This window comes from Coturnix japonica, chromosome 12, assembly GCF_054131305.1.
Source record: "Coturnix japonica strain WE chromosome 12, WE-NBRP24, whole genome shotgun sequence".
NCBI classification, from domain to species: domain Eukaryota; kingdom Metazoa; phylum Chordata; class Aves; order Galliformes; family Phasianidae; genus Coturnix; species Coturnix japonica.
The window spans coordinates 6535999-6558383 of NC_140674.1; the positions used below are offsets into that span (position 1 = coordinate 6535999).

A 22385-nucleotide genomic window follows, 5' to 3' on the forward strand; every position below is an offset into this window, starting at 1 on the left:
TCTTCCATATGAGTTGAGGCATTTTATTTATCATATTTTACATAAAGCATTCTTCATATAACTGCATTTGCAAGTAGATAAGTTACAGTGAGTAAATTCAGTTACATTTCCCATTAATAAATGTTTTGCCTGAGAGCCAGTTAATTAGTAATAACAGAGAAGCAAGAAAATGTCTGAAATCTGAAAGCTGCTGAGATACAAATTTGACTATTACTTTTCTTGTTGGTGAGGAATATGATGCTTTACTAATGAATAAGAGATTAGAAAAAGTAATAATTCTTATGTTAATTCTTATGTTATTAGCATATGTTCAAAACAAGTTGTTTTGTTTTTATCTTAAGTATTTGAAATAATTTCCTGCTCCCATTTGATTGGAAAAATGTTAATTTCAAGTTTCAAAAATGGATTAGAAGGAGAAATCTGTTATTGTAATGATGTACCTTATGATTCTTGAAATTCAATGGGAACTGTTTCAGTTGTCAGTAAAGAGAAATGTATGCAATCCTGCAGCTCAAATCTAACTTTCTATGGAATATTACTACTTGAAAATTACTACTACAGTAGTAATTCAGCTGATATATGCACAGACATTAAAGGAGTCATAGCTGTCTTTTAGTCAGCGATGTCCTAAAAGCTCTAATAAAAATATTTTAATATCTACAGAACGTTCTGTGAAGTCGCAGCTTCCTTGTGGAAGCAAAATGCTTTGTTGTCACCTTTTGTATTAAAAGTCACAAAGAAAATCTGAGAGTCCCAATGCAGGTGCAGATTGTCAGCATTGCGTCTTCTTTGTCTGTACTTTGGACTGGCGATTGTTCTGCGTTTCAAAGTGTTTGCCTGAACTGTCAGATTTTGATGCTGTATTTATAGAACACCTTTCTTGAAACGTTCTGAAGTCTCTTGAAAAACGCAAAACTTTTTCACTTAGTGAATTCACAGATTTGTCTCTGTAAATTTGCTTTAAGAGATTTCGTTGACTGCCAGGACCTAGTTTTTTTTCCCATTTATAGACTCCTCTTTTACCTACGACTAAAAATAGAGAAACCTTAACTATGTATGCAAGAGTACTTCTAGTGGGAAATTTTACAGGTACACAGATGTACGCTCTGGTAGCAGAGCTGAATGGTTTTATGGCTTCAAAATAATTAACTGTTTACATCTCTGATTAGTGTGGCATTGTCATTTATGCTCTTTAGAAGGTTGGCTACAGTTGGCTGAAAAATGAACAGGAAAGAGCCAAAAAGTCATGTTTTTAGCTAATGATGCTTTTTTAAGGATTTCTCTGAAGCAAGCTGTAGTTTAATTGGATTTAAAAAATTAAATGTTTCAGTTGAGAAACAGTGGTATGTATACAATGTCCAGGTCGCCTAAGGCAGGTGATTGTTCACTGTGTTGTAGACTGCAAGACGTCCGCACAAGCACAGCTTAGTCAGACCTAGCTGAATGCATGAGTAGTCTTTTGAGCTGCAACTTTCAGTCATGGGTGCTTCACAAAATTAAAAGACAAGAGGTGGCACTACAGACATGTTATATTACTTTTGGACACAGTCCATTAAGACTGATGCATATCACAGGTCCTTGGAGGTATTTCGTCTTATCATAAAACTATGAAATCTAACCAAATTCAGTGAAACCAACAGCCTCAGTAGAGCAAGCTTGTAGGATGTCACAGGGATGTGGACATTGGAGACCTAGACTGACTGATTAGCTGTTTATGTCAGGATATGTTACCTGTGCTTGTGCGATTTAGTGGTGTTACTTTTACAGCCCAATGCTGAAGCAAAACCAAATTTATAGGATATTAATAGAAGAAATGACTTTTGTCTTATCCAGGGGTATTTGAGAGCAGTATGTCATCTAAAATTACATAATTCGTTTCCCATTTTTAATCTTTCTTGAATTTTTTGTTGTTGTTGCGCTTTTCCAGATTGGAACAAACGTATTGAATACAAGCCCGGTTCCGGCAGCATACCTTTGTTTCCCAGTATTCATCTAGAAACGTGTGATGGCCCAGTTTCATCAATACATACAACAGTTGAATTGCAGACCAATTATATTGGGAAGGGCTGTGATCGTGAAACCTACTCAGAAAAATCTCTGCAAAAACTATGTGGTATGAACATGGCTGTCAGTCAATATAGCAATCTTTTTACAGATAAAGTGCTAAATCCTTGTGACTTGTAAGCATGTAATATAACTATTTAGCTTGGCTGGTTTATTTTTGATTGTGGCAATGAAAATCAAGGGACTGACGATTAACTAGTGCCCAGTTCTTCTCTTCCATTTATTTTCACTTTTTTATGCCCTTTCCCTGCTTTCCTTTTCTTTTTTTTTTTCCCCTCACCTCCTACTCTTCCTTTCTCTATTTTTCCTATTTTCTTATCCTACATCTTTCATGTTCTTTCTTCATTTAGTACTAAGTCTGTTTTTGTGACAGTATATTGAGATTTCACATATAAATCAGCCATCAAATGAAGACCGTAAGATCATAGGATAATTGAATCTCTGTCTTCTGTTTTAAGTCTTCTCCACTCATCTTTCTGCTCTGCTGCTAAGTACCATGCCAGAGCAAACACAAAAATAAAGGAATATTATGGGAAATCATTTGAAGAAAAATACGTAAGAAACAGTTGTGGAGACTGAGAAAGAGTGGTAAACATGATGGAGAGTAATAGAATTCACATAATATCATAAATGTTTTTAACCTGAAAATTGCTTAGTTTAATCTTTTATCTCTGTAGAACTAATGTCCTTAAAAAAAAAAAAAAGGAAAAAGCTCATTTGTTATCTGTCTGCATTGTCATCATATTCATGATGTTAAGATTGAGAGGTTGAACAAAGCCATGAAAACAGACCCTGAACTTGATTTCATAAAATGTGTTTTAAATGAAAATAAATACATTATAGCTGAAATCAAGTACTTCTGCTGGCTCTAAGAACTTAATGTTGGCAGCAAGAAGAACATTGTGTTATGCCTGTTACAGACCTGTACTGCAACTGGCACAAACACTGGCAGTTCCCTGTTAACATTGCTTTACCTGCTAACACTTACAGGCTAGCAAATTGAATTTCAAGTTTTTTTTCTACTGGATAAACTGGATGTTTCCCTAAAGTCAAAGCTAAATTCAGTGGCTGGCTGTACCACGTGTAGGCCTAAACAGGTTAAAAACAGAATGGTCAAAACATTTCCAGGGTTTGACAATGCCACTATAGTAGCTGCAGGCAGTGTGTGAGCTAGTGGACAGAATCTAACTATACTGCTGAACTTCCAGTGTTATCTTAGCATACCTGTGAAGGAATAGGATGTGAAGCAATTGAAAAAATAGAATGCAAATAACACATATAAAGGAAGTGGGGAAAGTCTTACTGAGGAAAGAGCGTTGTTTTTTTTTTTGTTCACGGTTTCCATTTCTTCATAGAGAAGTATAGGCAGGGTAGAAATTGATAATAGGACTTTGATAAAAAAGGTTAAAATGGAGTGAACTTTCAGAATTGCATTAGGAAAGATTTACATTTTGGTATTTGGCTTTTGTTGGCAAATAGAGAATAGGATATCTTATGAAAGCAGGTTAAATTATTTATGGAAAACAGCTTTCTTCCAGAGATGATCTTATTTTATCTTATGGTTGGATAAATAAATCTTTAGTGAGGGAAGAAAACCCTGCATTTTTTTTTTCCATCAGTGAAGTATTGTGTGATTGCAGAGTGCAGAATTGAACAATCAGAGACAAGTGTTCAGTTGCACCATATAAAAAGCAAGATTGTCTATCTGTATCTGCAGATCCAGTTTATATATCCTGTGTTCAGTTCTGAATTTATCATTTAGAAATGCAGAGAATTCAGATGCTGAGGACCATGCATTAAAATTCTTTTATTCATGTGACTGATTGTTCAGCTTTTCCTTCTAGTAACTTAGTAATGTGTACTTAATTTAGACAGTAAAGGTGGGTAGTTTTATGGATTAAATTGCAGGCAAATCAAGGACCTATTAGTACTGTGCCTCAAAGCATTTTAGGGAGTGCTTGTTTTTTTTTTACCTTGTCATCCAACAGTAATAAAAGGCAATGTGTGAAAGACTCAAGGATTCCCCCTGAGTTAATTCTAACAAACAAATGCATTTAGCTAGGGACCACTTACTAATGATTTACTTTCCACACATGGGCTAATCTGACTTCTGAGTAACACTGAAGTCCTGTATTTATCATTAGGCAAGAACACGTGGAGCTACAACCTGCTACAAGCCAGTGTTAAAGTGATATTACCTCTTTTACAGTGAATATTCTGTATGCAATGATATTCATATCAACAATCTGAGTATCCATTGCTTTCTATTGGACACTAGGGCATTCGTTCTACATTCACATCCGCTGTACTGAATTTGGCTAAACAGCACTCCCATGCACTACATATCTCTCTGTGCAGACAGGGAAGGAGGATGTGAAGCCTTCCTGTTGGAGGTATAAAACTTTGTTTTAGTCTTAGCACTTCTTGAAATAACTGAAGACATGTCATTAATGAATATTAGAAAACAATAAAAATTTCTAAGAGAAATATTGTAATGTTTTCTGTAGTCGCTGTGCAGTTTGTTATATCTACTGGTTTTATTGGTTGAGCATGCTGGCTACTGGGTAATGCATATGTAATTTGCATTCCTGAAGCTTGCAGGACCATTTGGGATGTGAAAATAATACGTATGTGTGAATCAGGCCCCACATCCATAGTAAATTCATTGGTACAGCTTTTTCATTAGTCTCTCATTCTGCTATTAACTATACGCCATTTGCAGGAGCATCCTCAGGTGCCATTGACCTCTTACCATCTCCCAGTGCAACAACTAACTGGACGGCCGGGCTTCTTGTGGATAACAATGACATGATTTTTAAATTTGATGGAAAACAAGGAGCCAAAATTCCAGATGGAATAGTTCCAAAGAATTTAACTGATCAATTCACCATCTCTCTGTGGATGAAACATGGACCTAGCCCAGGACTGAGAGCTGAGAAGGAGACTATTCTCTGCAACTCTGACAAGACAGGTGAGTCTGTCTATTGAGGAAACGTTTGGAGAAAGGAATAACGTATTTGGTAAAGCTCTAAAAGTAGTTAGGTTGAATACTGATGTGGGACAAAGTAGTCTGGAAGATACTATGTGGCTTTCACTAGAACCATAATGATGCGCAATACTGGAAAAAATACAATTTTGATTTGTTGTTTTTTTTTTGTCTTTTAGATGTGTATTGCTTTGAAACACTTTAACCTAAACAGAAGTGTTGACAGTAGTTCAGCTCACTAATCTTCCTGCACCCTCTTTCAGAGATGAACCGACATCACTATGCCTTGTATGTGCACAACTGCCGATTGGTGTTTCTGTTGCGTAAGGACTTTGATCAAGCTGACACATTCCGCCCTGCAGAGTTCCACTGGAAACTGGATCAGGTACTTGTGGCTTTTTCTTATCTGTAACCAATCCATACCTCCATCTGCTTTAGAAATTATAGAGGATAACCCAAATACCAATGTAATTGTTTGGGGAAATCAGAAGACTACTTCAGTTACATTGCAAATTCCAACTGTTGTGAGACTTTGCTGGGCTCCACAGAGAAAGAGATAAATTAGGTTGGCTGAATCATTCTTTCAGTAAGTTCATTAATGGAGTCATATTTAACACTAAGTAGAGGTTTATATCCACTGTCAGTGGAGAATCTTGGAGTAGTGACATTACACGTAGTTCCGTAAAAGTTTTCCATTTATCATTAAAAAAACAAACAAACCACATAACAATCTACTGTATCAGCACAATGGAAGTGATAGGTGTCTTTTCAGTACAGAGTATACTGATATGTGAGGAGCAGTTTTTAATATATTTTTAAGTCTAATCTATGGATTTTCACTTTCATCTGCTACGCTGTATGTAATATCTCATTTTTATGAATAGTATATTGTAAGGAAATTATTATTAAAGAGATAAGAGTTGTCTTTGAAATATTTACCAATTTTAACCAAGATAAGGATCATTTGGATAAAAGAAGACACATCTCATCATCTTGGTATTTTATGTAAGCAAGTTTCTTCATGTCTTTGGGCCCACACTGTAATATCAAAGATGTAGATATAGGAATACTAATTTACCTTCAAAATGCCTATTAAAAGACCATCTGTGTCCTGATTATCAGAAGAACGTGGTGATAAACCATGAGATGATCATCACACATGCTTTTCATATCCATTAACCAGCCTGGAAACAGTTTCTGCTGTATGTGATATGAAATCTTGGTGCCTAGAATGCGATACGTTTGCATTATATCATATTTAAGATTATCAGTCTCAAACAATGTCAGTTCAGAAAATACTGTTCTGAGTGCTAAACTTCATATGGTTGTATAGTAAAGAGAGCTAAAATCATCAATGGTACTGTGAAGTTTTATATAAAAAGGTTGACTCCAAAAGTAACGCCTCCTGTTTAATGATGCTGGCCCATCATATCAGGGGCAGCTGTTGGCAGTATGGCAGTAGGGGTTAGACCTCCCAGCAGTATTCCATTACATTTTGCTGCCATGTGACAGATGGCAGCAGAGAGGTATTCTGACAAAATGGTGTCTGGCGTGGAAGTGTCAATAAAGCAGACATGTTCTCACATCTTGAGTGGAATACCAAATGTCTATTGAAAGAACTCTTGTTTCTGGTGTAAACCCTAAAATTATTTACATCATCTTCTATCTATATGGTCACTATTGTGGTGTAGTCCAGAAACTACTGGATACTTTATAGAGTTTATCAAAAAGCAGCTTAGCATTCCAATACTGTCTCTTTGATCTCAAAAGGAAAAGAAGTAAGGGCTAGATTTTCAAAAGAAAATTAACTGCTCTGGACTCTTCTGAAAATCCCACCAGTTGGCTTTTTGGCATTTATTTATTTATTTGTCATATTTAGATTCTGAAAGACCTTTGGAAATCTCACCCTCAGAATTGTGCACTGCGTCGTGACAAATCTTTCAGATTCCTCAGGGATTTCTGTTTGAAGAAAAGTATGGGAATTAGGCCATAGCTAACTGCTGGACATTCTCTCACAGTCTGCAATGCACTGTGATATGCAGTGCTACAGATCGGGTTGCATACATAACTGTGGAAGACAGCTCATGGTTGGTACCAAGCATGGCTAGAGCAGAGTAAAATGTGGCGGCATACTTCATTGCTGAGTTTGCTTTATGATTGCAACAGCAATTCATAGCTTGTTTTTGCTGAGAGGAATCTTGTGACCTTGGAATAGGGTGAAGCATAAACCAGTGAAATCGTTTATCATCGTTACAGCAGAGTAGTAAAATTTATTATACCAGCTGCTTTGGGCTTTACCAAGCCCACAAAACTACTCATTCTTTCCTGGCACTGACCAAGAATGTGACTTTTTATTACCATTCCAAATTTCACTTCATTCTTTAGATCACATTTTGTGGTGCAGAAGCATGTTGCAAACCTTAGTTGCCAAACAGTCATGGCCAAATACAAGAGGTCATGTACCACTTTATATACCCATACATAAGCAGTGCCACTGAAACTCTGAGATGCAACGCAGCCATAACTGTAATGCACAGCAAGTGTCTGAATCTTTAGGGTTCTTTATGTATGTATCCTTCTCTTATGGACAGATTATGGGTTTTCAGAAAATGGCTGCATTGTACAGCCTCCTCAGGCACACGGGAGATAACAGCATGTGGTAGGTTCTGGTTCAGCTCTGAGCTTTCTGATCTCTGCAGCAATATGGCAGGCTTGGAAATGGGGAGCTGGTGAGCTTCACTTACACTCTCGATCAAGTTTCCATTCAGCCATGAGTGCTGTGTCTAGCTTTTGTCAATTTCCTTGATGAGGATAATATTAATAATGTGGATTTTTTGCAAATGACGTGAAATAGGAGAGCACATTATGGTCAGATACAAATTAATATTATCTCAGTCTATCAGTTAGCAAGCAGAACAGAAATCTCTATATTTTTTTTCCATAAATATAACTTGATTTTGCACTGGGATACTAAAGTCTTTGGTACTGAAACATGCATCAAAATGGAAGAAGAACTTGATCTACTAATCTCTTTTGATGTTTTGCTCATTAAATTCTTTTTTCTTCTTCTATTTATTATTTATATTGTATTAGATATACATGGTACAACCTCTGTATAGAGAGATGAACTTTAAATGTTGTCCTAAAATTCTTCCATCCGTCTCGTGCAACTCCTCAATTAATGTCTGATATTTTAAAATATATATTATTATGGCTGATAATTACTGAAATTTATGTTGGTAATTTGTTATGGAAAATGACCCTATTAACACCTCCAACACCCTAAGACTGCAGGAGGCCTTTATTGTGGATTTGTCAGTCCTCACTACACCTCTTCTCTGTATAATCAAATACTGTTTTCTTATTTACAAATCTCTGGGAATGTATTTAGGAATGACTGCTGCTGGGTAAGACAAATGTTTATGATTTACATGATCTTGAAAAAAGATCAATTTCACTTTTCACAAAGAGCTCAGCTTTTTTAAAGATATTGACTGTCTTATGAAATAGATTTAAGAAACAATTCTTCAAGATTTCGTAGGAATTGATGTCTGTCGGCCATATTGAGCTATTACTAAAATGGTGGGCTTATTTGCTGAAGAAAGTAAAATGTTCCTGAGAGCTGCATTAAACATCTGCAAGGCATGCAAGCCAATGCTTCTGCTGGTGTAAATCTGCCCTGTTCTTTTCAATTTCAGCTACTGCAGGGAATATAAATCTTGGCCATCCTTCAGAACCCACATACGTTCTTTAAGATTAAAGTGAATGCCAGCAGCTTTTAAATAGGATCAGGATAACAGGGCAGTTTGTGAATTCAATGCCACCAATTAGAAATGAAGTCTTAAAAATGTGCTTGGATCTGTGAGCACAACAGAGCGAGGAAACAAAGCTGCAAAATTTAACGTCAACCACAACCTTATGTTAAAACTGAGTGTAAATCCATTTATATTTCAGAAGTTTGGAAGTAGAAAACGGGAATCCTTTTGTATGAATAATTTCATACCTTAAAAGCTTGTTTTACTTTGGAGCCACATATTCTTTGTGAATATGAGATGAAACCTACGGAATCTTTCTTGGCAGGCAGAAGCAGGAACTTCATTGGATTTTGGGATCATGGAGTCATAGAATGGTTTTGGTTGGAAGGGACATTAAAGCCTGTCTTGTTCCAACGCTCTGCTATGGGCAAGGACACCTCCCACTAGTTCAGGCTGCCCTGGTCCCCATTCATCATGGCCTTGAATGTTTCCAGAGATAAGACACCTGCAGCTTCTCTGGGCAGCCTGTTAGAGTGCTTTAATGCTCTCCAAGCAAAGAATTTATTTCTTATGCCTGATATAAACCTACTGTCTTTTAGTTTAAAGCCTCTCGTTCTGTCACTGCACTTCCTAGCAGAGTCCCTCCCCAGATTTCCTGGCCTTTGTAAGGCCTGAACAGACCCCTCACTTCTCCAGGCTGACCAACCCCAGCTCTCAGCCCCTCTCCATAGGAGAGGTGCTCCAGCCCTCTGAGCATCCTCATAGCTTCCCCTGGACCTACTCCCACAGCTCCATGCCCTTCTTGTGCTGGGTGCTTTAGAGCTGAACACAGCACTCCAGGTTTTGGGCTTAGAGTAGGGTGGAAGTTTCATTATTTCTACAGCAACTTTAATATTAAGATTTCAACTTTATTGGATCATAATTTCTGGAAATATACTGACTTGCTTTAGTATTATTGATATCTGTAATATTTTTATTGTTGGTTTGTTGGCTGTGATTTTTTTTTTCTACATACTTAAGTCATAAAAATCAAGTTCCAAAAATCTCATCACTATGACATATCTGTTGCAATATGTCTCATTATTGTATTATAGCATCCCTTCTGAGTTTAAGTATCCATATAGCAGCCGATTAAGATCCTATCAACTCCTGTTTATTCACTCATTATTAAGAAATACACAAATTAGTTGGATGATGATAGTGCAGTTCTTTCAAGCCAGTACCAGTCACAATGGAGAATTAATAGTATTCAAGACTCTGAAGAATTTTACTGCATTTTTTAAAGCATTTAGTCAAAGTCCAGGGTCTTTCTTAGTTATTTTCCAGTAGTAGTGATTGTGTTATTGCAAATAGAGCCTTTTTAATTTCAATTTATTTTACATCAATTAACCTGCGGACTCCGATTTTTTTCCAGAGCTGTCTGTTGTTCTTGTTATAATTGGATACATAGTCTGCATGGTATTTTTTTTTCTTAGCCTAAGTGACCTCAAACTGTTTATCACTGAAGTATCTCTGCTTAGATCATTGGATTTGGATGCACTCCCGAGTTGAGGGTACGCTGTAGTGCCCCACAGCCATTACAGAGACCCCAGCTTTCTTTTTTCTGATTGTTCTGAATCTTCAACTAAATGTGGTTGAATTAATGAACGTTTTTGTATTATCTCCCAGTACTCAGCTAAAGTAAATAGAGAAGTTGGGATTGTAGTTAAAAGTATATTCTAATTCAAACAGAAAATGATTTCATAAAGCTAACTCTAGTGTTTATACACTAGAATATTACAGCGTGGTATCATAGATTCATAGATATCATAGATAACAGAAAACATCTAGTTTCTTTCAGAAGACTTCTATAAGAGATCTTTCTGCATTTCACACGTGGGTTCTTTGCATTAATGTTCTTCCCCTCCTTGACTATCACTTTCTATTTCAAGAGGACCAGTTGTGTTTTGATTTCAGAAATACATGGCCTTAAGGTGTTACACCAAATACTTATCTGAAAATATTAAGCAGTTATTTCAGGTATTCTGTAATTCAGTGTTTCAGTATTCAATTTAGTAATATTCAATTACTGTAATTGTTTGGATTTAAGGGATCATTTTAGGTAGTTTTACTGTAGGGACTTTTCTTGAAACTTCTCAGGAAAAAAAAAAAAAGAAGAATCAGGACACAGATTTTTATAAATGCTCATAAAATCAAGTAATTTTCTGCTTTCTTACATACTCCTGAACTTGATCTCTGAACATGTTGAGAAACATACAGGCTCCACAACTTGGAGTAGGTACATCTTTACTCACGACTTTATAGTTTGGGAGATTTGGCCACCTTTTCAGCATTTGGAGGCCTTTTTGGTTCTTGGTGTCTTAGAATTACCAATCCAAACAACCTTTATCATGTAAGATGATGTGGAGTTCAGTACTTCATTCCTGTTTTAGTTGTAAAATTTTGCTGGCTTCAGATGAAGTACTATTTTATATTTTGCTTGAAAATTTCAAGGAAAGGATAAACATTTGAAAGGATAAATAATGGAAGGATAAAAAAATATGTCCTTAAATTTTCACAATAAATATATCATGTTCTGTTAGAAATGTCTGATTTTCAAGTTGAGGAAGTGCTGCTTTTAAGCTTCAGTATGAAAAAGAGAATATATCTGTAAGGGCTACTGCTAACGTTTGTATGGAAAAACTCTTCCTTGAATTTCATGCTTTTAGAAGTCCTGTCCATTAATTTCCTATTTCAGAATACCTCTGCTAAGAGCAAAAATATTTTGATATTTTGTTTAAGGGCATCTTACAATATTTATATATTTTACACTGAAGTAGGAGTTTAATAGAACTGATGTGTGCTCTGCAGTCAGTCTGCATCTGTGCTAAAGGCATGTAGGGTATTTTTCACTGTTTTCTTTTGAAATAGAATCAATTATCAAGATGTAAATTTTATGTTGTTATAATTTCCAAATTTCAGCTTAGCTGGTTGTTTCAGTTGTTATCTTAGAAAACTAAATGAAGGAATTACATTGGTTCATCCAGACAGTCAACTGACGTATATATTGATAGACACTAGGAATAATTATTATCTTTAAATTAGCAGAGTATGAAACCTGTTGACTTAATGTAATACTGGCACCTCAACCCCATGCCTAAAATTTGAGAATCAGAAAGCAAACAATTCTTTGTTAGTTAGCCAGGAAAAAAAAAGCCAACTTTAAATCTTTTATGTATTTTTTCCAATAATAATTAATTTTAAATAAAGGACTGTTTCATTGTGCTCTGGGAATGCACAGTGAATACGCTAGTTATAGGAAGTTAGTTATTAATTTGTACTGCCAATACTGTTGTCCTCTTAACCTAAGCAGCAATGGGATTGCTATCTGAATAACAAGAGACAGGTGTAAGCTGCTGTGCACCTGAGGGGAGCACACAGCCTCATGCTGTTTGATAGTCTGCTTGCCCCAGAGAATGGCCTTTTCTATTATAATAAATCCAACTGTGATTTTGCTACAAGAGTTTGAGTGTAAATGTGATTTCTCACGTTTGCATGTAAAGATGTGCATCACCTTCACATCCTTCAGGCATGTTTTATCATCACTGGGAAACATGGTATACAAATGCTTACAGGGGCTTCAGAATCGAAAGCTACAATGTGAGAGAATGAAAAGTAGTAAATGAAAAACTAACACTTAAAGGCTATGATTCAGAAGAGGCTTTGTCATGCTTAAATAGTAAGAGCAAATAGAGGAGAAAAATGAAATCTCAGCAGCAGATAGAAATCTCCAGATATCTCTAGGTACAGAAGAGTTGCATATCCAATTTTGGCATATATTCTTGCAATTTTTTTGCCTTTTTTTTGGTTTTCTTTAAGTAAAAGGCAAACCCAATAATGTTTCCAAAAATAAGAGCAACTTTTATGTTGTAGTAATAGTTCCATCTTCCCCCCCCCCCCCCCCCCATTAACATCCATGTCTATTATGTATTATCCAAGGTAGAAGGAAAGTGTTGACATGAACTTCATTTACATAAAGTTTTCTGAGCAGAGTAATCAAAAACTCAGCTATCTCATGTTATTTTTGTTATAGCATAAAAGAAAGGATTGAGCAAAGAAAACAAGTCAATTTCTTTCCTGTGCAATAATATAAAGTATCTTCTTCTTGGGGGTTCTACAGTGGACATTAATAACAAAGCATAGAAAATAATCACAGGCCTCTGGGAAGTAAAGCAAATTATGAGAAATTACTATAATAATATACAGTTATCATTCATTAATTTTTCAAATGTTCTTTAGTTGATGTACAAATAAAGACACTTCTGATCTCAGTTTCATTATTCAGAAGGAGGAGGAAAAGCTAAAAGGTCATACAACCAAAATTGTCTCTTGTTATGCACACAGTTCCTGCAGTGTACCTGGTATGGACTTTGTATGTTTCCACTTACCTTTTAGAGATATCTACATTTGTAGTGTTGGATGGGGTTTATGGCCATGTATATTCACTTTCTCCTGCATAGACAAATTGCTGACTAGAATTAATTTTATTCAACAGTGCACGGACATAATTACTTTCTGGTATCTCATCTGAAGAATACTTACTGCTGTATGATCATTTCATAGTCTTATTTATTTATTTATTGCCTTATCCCTGTGTATACTTTTAATCTGTTTTATAAACTTGTTTTTACACTCAGCATACTGTATTTGTACAGGATGTGAGCGTATTCCAGTCCCTGAGTGAAATGTAGCCACAAACACTAAAATAGTGCTGTTGATCCTGAATTGATGAGTACTTCACAAAAGAGAGCACTGCAAATTCAATGTAATCCTCTCCTTGAGGAGCAGTATATTTCAAAAAGCCTGAAGCTGGCTCCTGGGTCTGACTGAGAGTGTTAGAGGGGAGCAAAGTAGCAGAAAAACAACAGGATACATTAAGTATTAGGATCTCATATAAGAGATAAGTACAGGTAGAGTTACAGTTCTTGCTGTGAAAACCTAAAAATAATGAAAGAAATACTGGGAGATAGTTCTGGAAGAACCAGTCCTCCCATATCCAACAACAGTATTTTTATCGTAGGAAGATGTCTTTAATCCAAGAGCCACTTTTCCATCAGCAAAGCAGTGCTTCAAAGGAAAAATTTCAACCAGCTCAACTGTGAATAAATGTTTGATCTTTTAGATAATTACTTTAATGATATCTATAAAACTTTTAGGGTTTGTGCAACACTGAAAATTCATTCCCACAGTCTATTTGTTTCATGTCCCTGATGTGAACCCAAAGTATTCTGGGATACTGGCCCTCAGTGCTATTTCGCTTCCTCACATAAAAGCACTAAGAACATACTTGTAATTAGTACTAAAAGAAAGCTATCTGCTGGATGAATAACATTCCCTGGCAAAGTCACAAATATAGCTGATACCTAATTACCTATGAGTAGTATATAACATATAATCAATCTTTCTAAAAGACGCCAGCTATGTAATTAAAGGCCCAGCAGCTACCATTTAAGTAAAGAGACTGCACATAATATTTGGGTTGTGTAATTTCCTCACTCGTCTTTGAGTATAAATACAGAAACAACCATTCTTCACTTCATAGAAATAATGAAGGTAGCAAATTATATCTCATTGCTACCTTTCATCCACTATAAAAACAAAATAACATCTGCTTTTCTCTGTATTATGTCCTAATTATCTACTGGAACTGAAGAAAATACAACACTAATCTGTAGGGGGAAGGAGTCTGTATTATGCGTCTTTCTGCAGTTTTAGCTACCTCAATCACAGACTACAGCAATATTCAGAATTATTATAATAGTTGGCTCCCATATGCCTAGCACTAAGTGATTCTCTGGAGATATTCTATCAGCATGAGAGTTGTGTTAGAGCGGGAGTTCCTTTATCTCTGTTTTGCACTGCACGCCTTCAACAGGGTAAGAATCTTCCAAGTAAATTCCCCTTTCCCAAAATGTGGAACGCATAAAATGATGTTCAATGAATGTGTCAACTCCATCTTCCTTTGGTGAGCACCTTTAGAGCAAAGCAGTTTCAGTGCTTTCTTCAGAGACAGCAAGACTTTGAAGTGAGATTTGCCAGGTGGTGAAAAATGTTCAGAGCCAATTATACCATTTCCAGCAACAGAGAAGTCATGAGATCCAGGGAGTTTTGGTGAGCTTAACTTCTGTGTGCAGACAACCCAATCTAGGAGTTTTAGGACTTTATGCTTGGTGGTTGAGAACTGAGCTATTAAGACATTCATCATATGAATGAAAAGTTACACGTGGTACTTTCTGTGCACGTGGAATAGATACAAACACGCAGTCTACTGCTTTGGTCTGAGAGAGCAAGTGATGCATGTAGGTAGGAATATGTAGGGAGGAGAAGAAGAGAAAAAAGAGGTCTTCTCATAATTGTTTTTGCAGCTGAACCCTGGTGTTTCATCTCAAAAGCAAACAAACCATGACCAGCCTGTTTGCTTTGTCTCCTGATTGCAGTTTGCATTAATCATGTTCTGCACCCTCAAAACGTCACTGAGCAACTGAGCATTACAAGCTTGTGTTTCTTCACACACCAACAGTAAGGGAAGAGTATGTCATCCTACTTTGAACTGTAATAGCCGACCTTTTTTTTCTCAGTGCAGCTTCCTTCTTCACAGTGAGAAAAAAACATCCTGAGTTATTGAATATCCCTCAGGAATAGGGCCAGAATGCTCAGATACCTGAAATCTCAGGCCTTGGAGCAGCAGGCAGTTGAGATCCCTAACTGAAACTTAACCTTTAACATGGATTTTAGTATTTGTTACATTTTAAAAATAACTGCATATAAATATTTGAATGGTAATTGCAGATAATAAAGATCTGATTTGTCTTAGGATAATTTACTCTTCTTAAATTGTTACTGGCTGAAAAGTATTACTTTGGTTATACTGAAAAATATTTCCTTGGTTTTCTAGCAAATAATAGATGTTTCAAGAGGTTAGTTGGACTTGTAAACCTACAAGTTTACTATTTCATTATGTAGTTCGTGAGTAGGATCTCTTTTATGGGTCATACTTATTTTTAAATCCATGGAGCATTTAGTAATAAGTTCTCTTTACAGAAATACAGAACAGACAGAATCTCTGTATGTATCATCTCAGCAGAGCACAGATTCCAGGGATCATGGAAGGTGTTTTAAATTCCAAGTCAACAGAAAAATGGGGTCTTGCAAGTGAAACAGCACAGTATTGATATATCCTGTCTCAAGGTGGGAATAAGCTCACAGACCAAAGGTTTGTTTTAACAGTTTTCAGTGGCAGTTTGCTGAAAAGAGACCATGTGTTCAATTTTGCTTATACATCATATTTATGAAGGACACAGTGATAATGTAGGAGTGGAAGACTAGTACAATTAGGGCTTCATGTACATGAGTTATTCCAAATATTTTTGGTCACTTCTAATTGATGTGTACATGATCGATATGCGTGTCCAAATGGAGACTATAAGAAAGAAGACGACAGACTTCAGCAGGGTCTGTTGTGATTGAGAAGGGGGTAAATGGTTTCAAAATAAAAGAGAGCAGATTTAGACTGGATAAGAAGAAATTTTTTACCGTATTGGTGTTGAGGCACTGTCAGAGGTGCCCAGAGAGGTGGTGGATGCCCCATCCTCAGAGACATTCAAGGTTAGGCTGGACCAGGCTCTGAGCACCTGATGCAGCTGTAGGTGTCCCTGTTCATCGCAGGGTAGTTGAAACAGATGGTCTTTAAGAGGCCCTTCCAGTTCAAGTGATTCTATGATCTTTTGGAAACAAAACAGCTTTGTAAAGAAATTAGTCAGAATTCAAAACTGGACTTAAAAGCTTAGATCAAGTAATGTCATCAGATTGTAGATTTCAGTCTATGAAACACATGGGGTGATTGGGTTATTTCTGTTAAGTAGGGGGTCAAAGGATCTCTTGGGTTTTGTGATTTTTCTTCTTAATGTTTCTCTTATTTGTGAAGTGGTAATAATGTGTTCTGTTTGGCAATAATTCTCAGAGGCATTCTCTCCCTAAGTATTTGTTTAATCTCTGATCATATATATTAAATGCATAAAAATACATATATAGGCGATGTAACACTTATATTGTTTTCTATTATTTGAATTTAAGAGGCATTCAACAAGAAAGTCATACTGACATATCATAATGTAGTATCTGCAATATAAATAAACAGAAAATTTTATATAAACCCTTAAAGTTGGCAGAAGAAAATTAAGCTTGCAGTATATATTCTGGCTAGGCTGTTGGATGTTGTTATTGTTTTAGTGTTGTGGTTGTCCTCAGACTTCATTTTTTGCAGAAGTTTGTTACCATGTTTCATTATCAGGAAGTGCATTCACCTCAGACTATTGATCGCTCTTTCCATTTAGAAAGAAACGGTTTCGAACCCTGATAGGACCACGAAGTATTTTATTGAGCCTGACAACCTGTAACAATTCATGGCAGGAGGTATAATGCTTCATTCTTTCCCAGTGTCTGTAGCTCTAGATTTCTAAGGACAAACCCATGCTGACAGTGAACACGCTGTATTTCAGAGGCAAAGTTCTGTGCTTCATCCCTGAAAGTTTCATTTATTGTTTTATACATACAAGTAACTTGTGTGGAATGTTCATACGGACTGTAAGTAAATATCAGTAAACATTATATTCACTGCTATATCTCAGAGCACCTTACAGAGATCACTGGTGTATCTGTCTGCCTTTAAAATGGGAAATGTTTTGGAAGCAGCGTGTGTGTGTCCTATGGTGCTTTCAGTCTGTGTTGAAAAAACATGCATGTGTTGTATGATCTTTTGAATACATTTATTAATAGGTGTAATTCAAATTCCCATCAGTAAAATTCACAGCACTTGTTCACTTGAGGGCAAAAGGGACACAGGGCTAAACTGTAATGACAAGGAGAATTGTAGGTACTGGTGAGAAATAATCGAGGAGTTGCTTCATGATCTTGTGTGTTTTTCTTACAGGGTCTTTTTAACAGCTTACACAAACTGCTTCACATTATCTTAACTCCCAAGACTTTTCTAATATGTAACCGAAGGATTATCAACAATTTTATTTAATAATATAGTTAACATTAAAGAGTTTTCTTAGTAATGTTTCACTTCAATGATTTATTTTCAATTTTAGTCTAAGTTATTTCATGTTTATTTTTAGAACTTTTGTGTGTATTTTTGAATGTCTTTGATTTTGGATCACTTTTTATTTATCTTTGGATTGTTTCCTTGTTTGTTTGGTTTTTTTAGAGCAGTTTTTTAATTGATCTGTTTTTATACAAGCTGTGAAGGCAATGACAAGTCTTTAATACTAGAATAAGAGTCTCACTGCTGGTAGAATACTGCAGGTTGGTATAAGGAAATATTCTTGTTGATTTTACAATATGGCTGAGGTTTATTCATTTTTCTGATTATCCCATGTTGACATCGTAACAATAATATTCTCTTATTTGTAAATACTTGGAAATCCATAACTGTTCTGCAAACGTGTTTTCAAATTTATTTGACTGTAGGTTGTAACAAGTAAAAACAAAGCCTTGTGTGCATGCATGCCTAGGTGTATTGATATGAACTGTACATACATACATGTTTATAAATGAGTTAGAAAGTTTGGAACTATTGAATTGTTTTTAACTTGTTCTTTCCCTTCCATCATCTCTCAGTCTTAACCTATGAAGATGTCTTTAATTTGTGTACTTTGTTTTGTTGGCTTTGTTGCAGTTTTTTTATTGCTTCTTTTTCTTCAGTAATTGAATAGAAATTTTCCACTCCTTTCAGCTTTATGCTTGATGGTTTGGTTCCAGATGATTCCAGTGCCATATGTAGTTGAAATAAAGTTGACTTCATTAAATAGAGCAGTAATGGAGTGGATATTTTGATTACCAAAGAATACTGTGGTGAAAGACAGCGCTTAGCCTGGCAGAATGCCCATAGCACAGAGGAGACTCAGAAATCTCTCTGGCAAAGAGGTCAATGCTACAATTAGCATCACCCCTCCAGCATATGGGGCAGGTAGTTTAGACAAATCCAGATAATAAATATGGGAAAATTCAGAGTCAGATGTATACTTGGCTCTTTTAAATTGAGGAGGATGCATAGTTCAGATTAAAACTTAGTCATGGTAATAAAATACTTGTCCCAGTTGCTACTGTGACAGCAGTGGTTTTGTTCATGCCCTTCTTTATGTAAGAGCCATTTGTTCTGTTAAACCTCAAAATAAAATACACCACAAACTTCTGCTAGATTCCATCATTTATCTCAGGAAAACCAAAGATGAAAATATGTCTTGCCTCTGTAAGTCTGGTACCAAATACAGGCTCCCCTCTCTTAAGTGCTTGCTTTTTCATTCTTCTTGTGTGTACACAGAGGGGAAAAAAGGCTGTGGAGAGATGGAAAAGGCATCCTCATATTTGTCACTGCAGGATAAATTGGCATTTCTGTTAAAATGCAGCAGTATGTTTGCTATGCGAACATCAGTAGCTCTAAAGAAGAATACTTAATAATCACATTATGTAACTAATTGGTTTTCAAGCAGTTGTTAGTCCTGAGGTATTTCTCAGTAGCTATAATTCGTTAAAGGATGGTGCTTCCCTCACCAAATGTTCTAAATGATGTAATGGACATCCACATTTCACTCTTTGACAGGTCCAGTAAACAACACTGCATAATAAATATGAGAGTTCAAGGTATTTTAACACACTCTACTAATATTTTCTTAAAGGTAGCAAAATGTTATGGTTGTTTCCTACACTCTGTGGTTTATTTATTTGTTTATTTATTTATTTATTTATTGAGAGAGAAAGTAAATATCTAAACTGTATGAATTTTAAGCAGAAGAAAACATGTGGGCCAGACTGAGTAAAGAATTGAAAAACTGACTTTGGAAGGTATCAGGTAGGTGCTCGTTTGCATACAGCTAAACAGGCTGCTTCTGAAACCCCTTACTTTTATACTCAGTGCTTTGTACTGATTAGTTTATATTGAAACAACTTGTTTCATAAGTCATGCAAAAATATCGTTTTGTAAAATCAATATTAAATTATATTGTCTTTAAAGTTAGTGAGATGGTATCTTCATCTTTGTTTAGCTTCCTCAATAAGGTTCCAATATAGTGACATTTGGAGAGAACTTTTAGAGGTGTTGTTGACTGGGTTTCATGTTGTTTGTCTATGGCATGTAGATTTGGTGCCTCATTTCGAGGTTCTAACTTGCTCCACTGTCTATGGAGTCTTGAGAATTCCTCTGCCTCTTGTACAACTTAATAAACCCCCAGGAGATGACATGCAACCAAAGATAGGGAATACAAGCTGCATTCTAATTTCCTGACTGAAATTCCTATGAAAAAGCAATAGTTTGCTTAGCAGTGGCAGAAGGAGCAAAGCAGTCTCTCTTTTACCTCCTTTCTGGTAAATGTACCTCTGACACTTGGTTGAGCTTCTGGAAAGAAGGGATTCACCTGTACAATGTTCAGCATCCTTTATTCTACAACCAGTCACAGCCTTTACATTTCAGAATTACATGACAATAAAATGCAAATATTGGAAGAAATGCTGTGTTGAGGTCTCTAAGAAATGATAATAAGCAGTAAATTTTAAACAAATATAGAAAAATGTTTATTTTGTGTTCAAAATTTATGAATTTATATGAAGCTGACATAACATCATCACATGTGTTATAGAAATCCAAGCTCCAATACAGATAGTTAGTTATGAAAAGCTTCTTCATGTAGTACAAATTACATTACCACTAACAACTGTACGAGTGATGCTCAAGTCTCATAGCATAAAAGCACTAGTCCACAGCAAAGCAATCTGTTGCTTTTTCTCTCTTTGCTGCCTGCCACCAGCTGTCAGAATGTCAGAACTTGTTCAGAGATGCAATGTGATCAAGTCTGAGCAGAACTCTTCAAGATCCAAACTGCAGTTTTTATATGGAGGCTGAGTCTGCAGCAGTATTCTTATGAACAAAAGCAGTGAACTTGGAAATTGTGATTCCACTTCATAATCCGTCATCTGTTAATTTAAATTGTGAGAATATAATGATTCCTTTTTCTTGTTTTGTTTTTTTGTGGTTTTTTTTTTTTTTTCCTACATGCAATATATTTTCCTTCCATCCTGCCTTAACTTGTGCATGCATTCTTTTATCTAGTGCCAGTTCAGAATCAGGGCATACTAGTTTTACAGAGTGAAAAAAGTGTAATGTGAAACAGCTGCTGAAGAATAGATGTAGAAGGGGAAACCCAAAGAGATGATTTTTTAAAAACCCAGTACATAATGTGAGTATTGTAGAGCTTTATTTAAAATGTTCAGAAGAGGCTGTGGAGTTATTAGGGATTGTTGTGGAGTTATTAGCTGTTTGCAGTCTGAACAGCTCCACTCAGTGGTCAAGATTACACCGGCTCTTTTCCTCAAATGTTCAAATCCTTCTGACTTCTGCAGTGTGAAATTAAAGAAAGCCAACATATCTGGATGTTAAAATTTAATGGCAGAGGGAGAACAGGCAGATAAGGCCTAATGCACAGAGCCTATTACTGGGGCAGAATAAATAACGCTACAAGAGATAGCAATTCATATTGCTAAATGAATCTGATCAGTCTGTTTGTACTTTGCTTTTGTTTATTTCCAACAGCTTTTCCCCAAAATGAGTAGTAAGCTTGCTGATTATACTGTAGGATAAAGGCAACTTGAAAGCAAATTTTGACTGTAAAACCAGCATATTCACAACAGAAATGTATTTGTGTTCATTGTATTACAAAATACGTATCCCAGGTATCCGGTGAAGTAAGCACATCCTGAATACTGAATTACATGCTTGCAGCCTACACCAGGATATTTATAGCAGTGTATCTTGTGGTGATGGGGAGGAAAAAAAGAAAAAGAAAAAAGACAAATCATAAGGTTCTTATAGGCAATGAGAAAAGAAAGTCAACTGTGCAACTTATTTTCCTATATCGCTTAATCAGTTTTTGCAGATAGCTGTGCTATTGAATTTAAAGCAAATATATACTAAAAAAACTCAAGAGAGCAGTGGAATTATAGCAAAAGCAATGCCGTAAGATAATTTCTTTCTTTTTTTCTCAGACTAAAGTGCCATAGTAGCATTAGTTTGTGGATGAGAATTAACAGCAGGGAAACAGTTTATATTCCAGATGACTTTCTAATGTAACAGTAGAAGGTTCACTGAACAACATTTTTCAAGTTCCCATTCTTCAGAGACAGAAGCTACAAACACCAGAGTGGGAAAGGAGAAAGCCTTGTCTGTGCTCACCTCTGGACTGCCTTCATGCCAAACTCATTGACCTCCTGCATAATAAACAGACTACATAAAGCACTTAGGAAATTTTATTTTCATTTGACGTACATAAATGTACAACATTTTCCTGAAGAATAAGGAAAAGACCAACTTATGCAGATGTGCATAATATTTGAGCTTTGACTGGTAATCCACTGCCACATTTCCAAGTTAGTGGCTTGGTTTTCCTTTTCACACTTTTGTTCTTATATTAATGTGATTCCTTAAGCTGCGATGAAGCTGTCCTGAGGAATCTTTCTATCTGTTATCTTTGAGCTCTCTGTTTATATTC

The 22385-nt window shown here is 35.9% G+C and overlaps 1 protein-coding gene across 1 annotated transcript in view; it reads left to right on the plus strand.

Annotated features, from left to right (window-relative positions):
* CLSTN2 (calsyntenin 2) overlaps positions 1-22385 on the plus strand; it is a 259996-nt gene that overhangs the window by 211830 nt on the left and 25781 nt on the right. The window contains exons 6-8 of the mRNA XM_015871212.3: positions 1928-2113; positions 4787-5035; positions 5314-5435. Coding sequence (XP_015726698.2) covers positions 1928-2113; positions 4787-5035; positions 5314-5435 — 557 coding nt within the window. The remainder of the gene's footprint in view (positions 1-1927; positions 2114-4786; positions 5036-5313; positions 5436-22385) is intronic.